Raw genomic sequence first — 8,045 nt, 5'->3', positions numbered from 1 at the left:
CAAAAAATACATGAATAAAAGATAATTAAGAGATTCTAAAAAGTGTAAATAATAAGTAATTATCACACTTATCAACATCAACTACTTAAGAGTCACATCACCCCGTTAAAGGACAAAGTTAGAAGCGAGGACTCAATTGACAAAAGGAAATTTATTAAGTACTAGATCACAAAAAATTATCAACGACTTAATTAAAAGTTCTCAAATTTGTTAGGAATTTAAAGCATAATTAAACTTAAATTTTTATATTTTGTGATGAATAAATGAAATTTATGGTAGGTTTTTAAATCTGTTTCTGTGTTATCATTATACCCAAATTTAATATATGGAATTACTTTTAAAATCTTAAGTAATAATTAAAAAGTAAAATGATAAAATTGTAAGGATTATTTTGCACGGTTAAAGTTTAAAATATTTGTTAGGAAAATTATACTTTGAATCCTATTTGTTGACTCTTATCTTTTACTCCTTGATGTGATTTAATGTGCAATATTGATTTTTTCAAAGAAAAGGATAGTGATACATTAATTAATGACTCACACTAAACCACATTAAGAAGTAAAGAATGAAAATAAGAAAATGAGAGTCATAGTATAATTGTCTTATTTATTAATTGGAAAAGATAAATTTAATAGTCAAATTATATATAAAAAAGTAGACAAATTTAAAGGAAATTAAATACTTTTTTCCCATGAATTAATAATTTTGAGAGAATTCATGTAAACCTTGTGAACACTTAATTTAATGAAGTTGGTGTGTAAAGGAAATAGTAATAAATGAAAAGAACTATTCGACTGTAATTCCCTGCAAATTTGGCAGTTTTGAAATTTACGTTCTTAAATTAGTTTCCATGGAAAAGCGAAATGGTAGGCCTAACTCCTAACTCCCCCCACATGGGACCAGAATCATTTGCATAACGAAATTGCATGGAAGGTAGTAACAAGGAACATGATCTACCACAGTTGTAGCACTCCATCACCAAGAAACATTTCCTTTCCTAACTATTCTGTTTATTTTTAAAGTTTACATAAAATATGGGAAAAAATAATACCTGAACTGACCAAGCATTCAGGTCTCAAAGGGGCACCAAAAAAGCATCACAATGTCATACTCTATTCTATATTTAAAAAATAAAAATGAAACAACGGAATATATGTTAAACCATAATCACATATCAAACACCTGTCCAGATAATTTTTTCTTCGTTGTAATATTTAACTTATTTATATTATTTGACACATTTTTATTCTAATATCTAATGAAAAACATGTTTGACACGTAAAAAAAAACATAATTAGATTAAAAAAACAGTTTCAGAATTAAAATATATCAAAATTTCAAATATAAATAAATTTCAATTTAACGTCTAACTTCAGAATCTAAAAATATATTTAATTTAAAAAAAATTGCAGTGTATAAAATGTAAAGAGGACCAAGTTTGAAAAAATTTCCACTATCCCCACCCACCCCTCTTCATCTTGACATTAGAGGAAATCCAGAGCCCTCTTCAACTTCATTTATCATCTCATCGCAGATTCTGAATGCCACATATGTTGTTGACAAGTGAATCCATGAAAATTAAGATGTGAACGGGACAAATGTTCCCACCAATTTTCCTTTCTTACTTGGTCCACTTTCCTGCATATGGATTGGAGGAGCACCACTCTTGATTCTACTAGCTAGAATATGTGATGCCACCACAAAATTCCCCCATCTCAATACTCAAACTTCAATATCATCTTCTCTATAACCTCTAATAATTTGGCAAAAAAAACAAAAACATGAAATTAAGCCCAAACCCATCATGAATTTGATTGTGGCACATTAAGTGAGAGGGAAAAAGTGGTGCTATGCTTTGCTTTCCAACATCTTTCGATGTCTTCAGCTATTCTCTTGGCATCCATTGATGTACCAAGAAGGCCACGTTTGGTGAAACCAACTGCATACAGTCCATTCTCACCTTTCCATCCATTTGGAAATGGCTTCGTAGGGAACCCATCTTTCTTAGAGAACATATCCCCTTCCTGCACATACGCCATTCCAATTACATTAGTTTTTTCTCCCCTTTATATCACTTTCACACTTCTCATATAGAGACTCTTTATTCTCCTGTGCTTTCCTCATTCACAACCGTTTACTTTCGTTAAATACAACTATTTGCCAAATTTTTAAATACTTGAAAACCGAACAACTTTTCATCAATCAACTACTTTTAAAACATAATCAATTGTTAGTTGTAAGATTTCGTAAATATAAATATTTAATATATGGAAATTTCAATCTTCATAATCGTAAAAGTCATAAATAAATACGTTGATAATTAATTATTATTTATATGTTGGGATTTTTTTTTTCTGCTAAGAGAACAAAAAAAACATAGAAAGCATTTACTTTTTTCTCTAACTTAAAATAATTGATGTACTTTCGTTTGAGAAAAACTAAACAAATAAATAATCTTCCATAGAAATTAAGTACATAAATATTTTATTTTCTGTATGTAAATATCTGTAAAACAACTCACTAAACGAAGCAGGATTAGAAATAAGTGTTTTAAAATAGGATGAAGTGTCATTTTAGTCTACTGAAAATGTAAAATCTCTGTATTAATATTTGAAAGTAAAAAAATTGAAAAAGAAGTTATATATGCTGACTTTAATCCTTAAAAAACATATTACGATTTTGTAAAATTTTAGGTTAAAGTGAGTAAAAATTGTATATTACACTAGAATTAGATATTAAAAGACAGTAATTTTCATTTTAAATTATGAAAATGAGCATCATAGAACAAAGAGATATGATTTTGGTTTATTTAGGTTTTAAATGATTGAAAGAAAAGAAAAGGAAAAGGAGTTTTATATATGGACGCATAATGTTAATATACCTTGAGCCAATAGGGCACATTACTTTTGTAACCAGTTGCCAATATGATGGCATCAAAATTCTCTGTCCTTCCATCAACAAATTCAACTGTATAACGTTTTAACCGCTTGATGCCTGGTCGCACCTGCAGCAGGCAATATATTGTGTTGTAGTAGTAGTAGTACTGCATGCAGTGTTCAAACAAAACAAACAACAATCTAATGAAAATAATTACGCTCCCCAACAACATCATTCAAATAATAATGATAATTCTTTTGTCCATTAGCTTTTGTAACATTTCACATATTATAAAGCCCTGTGATTTGACTGAAACCGCACAACAATGGAAGATGTTGCCAATACAAAACCAACGCTGAAAAAAACATGTAAATACGAGTCATTTAATTGAAAATTCACAATTAAATAAAAAGATTATGGCTAGTAAATGCTACTGTTGTGCTTCAGGAAAACCATTTTAATACTTAAAGTTGGTCTTTGTAATTGATTAAACTATTCAGAAGGTAATTACGCAAACTTGTTTTAGAAATTAACATCGTACTTTCTTTAAGGGGTGAACTTGCACTAAGAAGAGAAAATTAAAGTTAATTTTGTTCTAGGTTTTAAAAGTATGCATTTATGAATTATTCATAAATTAATTACAAAAAATGTTACAAAGTTATGCTTTTAAGCGATCGATTTGCAGAAGGATGAACAGTGATGATAAAAAGATGTTAATATGCAATTTACTCCTTTAAAAGGACGTGCTATTCATAAATTTCTCCCATCGAGATCAATGTCAATTTGTAAAGAACTTCATCCACGAAGGATTAACTTTTGTATAACACAACAAATTACTGTCATTTTGAAGGACCAAATTACAAAGCAACCTAATGAAGATTTTTATGACTCCAAAACTTTAGGATTTGCCTACTCAAGTAAAAGAAATGTTTAAAAAAGAAAGAAAAAATCCATCTACTCTTTTATAAACAAAAATACCTCGTACACATTTATTTCAAATTAAACCAATGATCATCAAATTCTTATTTTTGTCACTTGACATTGATGCACACAAACTGAAGGGTTCCAGAAAAGAAAAGTTGAAAATTAATTTAATAAAACGGGAAGTACCTTTATATGTCCACTTTTGATCTTGGCAAGGGTACCCACATCAAGCACTGGTGTCTTTCCGGAGAGGTTTTTGAGTTGAAGGGGACCCACTTTTGGCCGGTCCAATCCGAACCGGGCCGTGTCACCAAGCATGAACCATGACACTATGAGAAGAAACCGATCCACAAACCGAATTGGAAGCCACTTCAGCAACCACATGGACAACCCAAAAGTTGATTTTCCCAGCATCTCTCGTGGTAAGATATGTACCTTCATACCCAAAAACAAACAACATAAAAAAAAAAAAACAATTAAACTCCATCATATGGATAAATTCAAAAATGAATTCAGTGTATTTCACTAATCCAATAACAAAATGCAGCGTGAAAAAGTGGTATAAATTCTTGAATAATGTTTTCCAGACACCCAATTAGCATTGATCTACATCTTGACAAAGAAATGTCAAATGACTGTTTATGGTGTTAGTATCCATATATTAGGGTTAATTTGTCTCGTCTTACATACTGGATAAATAGATTAAATTAACAAACAAACGTTGGATTTTATATTAGTTTTATTTCCTGATTTTGGTTTTCACTAAAGATATCTTCCAACCAATATTTAAAAACTAATTTTTTTTAAAATCATTGAACAGGTTTTATTTTTCATAACACGGTGTTTTTGATACACACTGTGTAAAATTGAACCTAAGAGTGCTTAATCTACAAATGCATATATTATATAATATAATAAAATAGGAACCGTGTGGTGAGAGTTTCTCAGTGTTTCCCCATCATAACAGCTAAGAATTATGAGAATTTGAGTATGCAGTGAATGGATACAGCTTGAATACGAAAAGAAGAGTGGAAGAAAAAGGGAAGAAAAAGGTAGAAAGAAGCCGATGTGGGAGGAAAACTTTAACCCTTGGTAGGCCTTCATTGTTTGCAGGCTATGGTCTCTACATATGTAATGGGAAAAAGAGTCTCTTTTCCTACGAAAATCATGGGAAGGAAAAAGGTGGGGGGAATCCCAATTAAAGTTAAATCTTACCATTTTTATAATATTTAGGGGGAGCTCTAAAATGAAATATATTTTAACATAGTCTTTTTTGAACAAGCCAAACTTTGAAGGTGGTGTAGTTCACTTGCATATATGTTATGCCTCACAGTGTCATCACCCGTTTTCTTTATTTTCTCTTTTCAGAATGAACAGAATAGGACTTGGAATATCATGTAAGAACTTTGAACAGTATATATATGCCATGTTTTCCATAGATGAAAGTCAAAATACTTGTATGAGGCGGCAAAAATTAAAATGAAAACAACCCCATCCCGCACCCAGGTTTTACATAACAGACAACCCATAGTCCAAAATACCACGACACGAAAAAAAAAACTAGAATCTCAGAGAAGCAAAAACAGGTATATCTTGTTCCCACGCATTCATGTTAAATCAGTGATTCCAAAACGTGCACACTTTTGACGAAAAAAAAACTCAAAATTTAGATTGGTTTTTAAATGTTTATTTCTTGAATACAACTAGAATTTGCTGACCGTGTTTTTTGAAAGAAAGAGAAAAAGAGAGAAAGTGTGTTCTTACTGTATCTCTGACGACAAGAGAAGGAGTAGCATTATGGTTGCAAAGATCCAAGCACACTTCCATCCCAGAATTCCCACACCCAACGACCAACACTGTCTTCCCGCGAAACTCTTCCCCACTCTTGTAAAGACTCGTGTGCTTTACGGTCCCACTAAAGTCCCCCATTCCCTCAATCTGAGGCAGCACTGCCTCTGCATTCTCACCGGTGGCCACAATCAGCCACCTACACAGAAATTCTGTTGCCACCTCCCTCTCGTTAAAACTCCTGACCTTCCAAAACCCAAGAGTGGCATCAAATTCAGCATGCCTAACGGTCTCATTGAAGCGTGGCCTAATGGCAAACCTCTCAGCATAGGTCTCCAAGTAGTGTATGAACTGTTGCTTTGTGGGGTATGTTGGGAAGTCACAAGGGAACCCCATCAAGGGGAGTTCACAAAACTGCTTTGGCAAGTGAAGGTGAAGCCTGTCATAGGTCTTTAGTTGCCACAAAGATGCTATGCAGTTGGATCTCTCTAGGATTAGGCTTGGAACTCCTTTCTCTTTCAGGTATGCTGCTGTTGCAAGCCCTGAAGGCCCTGCTCCCACAATCACTGCCCCTGGCACCCACACACATCTCTCTCTACTACAACTACTACTTTCTGATGACTTCTTCATTCTCTCTATCAATAAAGGATCATGTGCTTGCTTCCCCTCTAACTCTCTCAACCAATAGTCCATCCAAGAATGCAATGAAGAACAGCAACAAGCTGGATTCTTTAAACAGATCCATCTCAGGGACCTGGAGGGATTAGTGCATGACTCTCCACCCCAAAGACAAAGTTGATTGATTCTATGTTTCAACACAACTGGGGGCCAAGGTTAACTAAAATCACAACTGAAAGTGAAAGCTCTGTGCTGTTTCAGGATTTGGGATGTGATTTGGTGCTGTGGAGGATTGGGATTGTGAACAAGTTCCTTGAATTTTGGAGGGGATTCCGAAAGGGTCTTATCCACTATTGTGCAAAATGGAAAAACAAAAAGAGAGAACAAAAAATGAAGAAAATTTCTGTTTTTCTTGTTTGGTTGTCTGTATTGTTCAATGGAAGAGGGTTAAACAGAAGGATGAGCACCAACTACGGGGCAAAATCAGCATTCATCACAGAGAGAGAGTGAGAAGGATATCAGCATTCATCACAGAGAGAGACTGAGAAGGATGGTGATATATCTCTTTTTATGTGTGTGAATATATATATATATATATATATATATATATATATATATATATATATATATTCCTATTCTGCTTAGTTCAAGAATTTAAATCAGCCAAAGCAATTAAGCAAGTGGTAAAATGAGGAACAAACAACACTAGCTGTGGGGACATCACATTATGATTAGTATTTAGCTGAGAATTCGTATATATATATATATATATATATATATATATATATATATATATTAAATTGTTATTTGATTTATGTTTGTCAATATTATGGAAGATTAGGGGTTGAAATTTTGGGGGAGATATTACTTAAAATTATTCGTTTGAAGACTTGAGTTAGTTTAGAAAAATAATATGCATAAGAGGTAAAATTAGCAGAAGAGCTGGTAGTGATCATTGGCATTGGACAATGTGGAGGAGCTAAACATGGACCTGGTGGAGCATGAATTGTTTCCAAGATGACATCCACGTTAGTGGGTTATTTATCAAATGGGCTTTAGTATTATTTCATAATATTTATATACATCTTGTTTGCCTTGATCATTTGTAAAACTTTCGATCTTTGAGAATTATGTTATTAGTAAAAAATGTTTTTTTTTTTTCCATCAGATTTGAGCGACAACTTTTAGTAGGAGTTAAACTTTATAATTGTATATTTTTCCACTTAAAAACTTAAAGAAACGGAATATAATATCACTCAAATAAAAACTTGTTGATTATAATTGCTTTTAGATTTTTAAATTGATAATTAGTTAAAATTAATTTGTGAATTTAGGTTTTCTTTACATTTAAATTTTGTTTTAATTTTAGTATGAATAGATTGCTTTCACTTGCACATACGTACTGACGACGTATGATGTGGTTGACTCCGGTACAAGATAAGCGAAAATTAACTTCTTTAATGACGGATCGTAATATTAGAATTACTTTTAATTTTCTGGATATGATTCTACAAGCAAACCTTTAGCCAAGTCACTTGGCAACAATTTAGTGTTGTTCCTTATGTAATGTGATTCGACTTGAATATCATAATAAAAAACAGGTACGATATATTTTTTCTTAAAAAAAAAATCATATAATATTTAGTTTTAATCTAACTGTACTACACTTGGTCGGCCCAACAAAACATGCCATCACTTATCATCCTCTGTCGCTATAGATGCACCGACACAGGCTGGGGGACTGGTGTACTACACCTAGACGGCCTAACTTAGCTACAACCATGAGATCTGCCTACATAGCCCCTTAAGGACGCAAACTATGATCATGTATAGCGAAC

The 8,045-nt window shown here is 32.5% G+C and overlaps 1 protein-coding gene across 2 annotated transcripts; it reads right to left on the bottom strand.

Moving 5' to 3' along the window:
* Window positions 1-1,414: 1,414 nt before the first annotated feature.
* Window positions 1,415-6,780, bottom strand: LOC114193741 (indole-3-pyruvate monooxygenase YUCCA6). Of its 2 annotated transcripts, XM_028083657.1 has the most exons (4): window positions 5,566-6,780; window positions 3,988-4,236; window positions 2,882-3,004; window positions 1,415-2,024 (listed from the first exon to the last, which is right to left on the bottom strand). In XM_028083657.1, exons 1-4 carry the CDS (start codon window positions 6,280-6,282, stop codon window positions 1,803-1,805), a joined length of 1,311 nt encoding a protein of 436 aa, XP_027939458.1. In that variant the 5' UTR covers window positions 6,283-6,780; the 3' UTR covers window positions 1,415-1,802. The 2 variants fall into 2 exon arrangements, with proteins under 2 accessions (XP_027939458.1, XP_027939459.1); XM_028083658.1 differs by lacking the exons at window positions 1,415-2,024; window positions 2,882-3,004 and adding an exon at window positions 3,025-3,232.
* Between the last annotated feature and the right edge of the window lie 1,265 nt (window positions 6,781-8,045).

This window comes from Vigna unguiculata, chromosome 8 (genome assembly GCF_004118075.2).
Source record: "Vigna unguiculata cultivar IT97K-499-35 chromosome 8, ASM411807v1, whole genome shotgun sequence".
Lineage (NCBI taxonomy): Eukaryota > Viridiplantae > Streptophyta > Magnoliopsida > Fabales > Fabaceae > Vigna > Vigna unguiculata.
The sequence above is the reverse complement of the archived record's forward strand: the minus strand, read 5'-3'. Positions and strand labels throughout refer to the sequence as shown.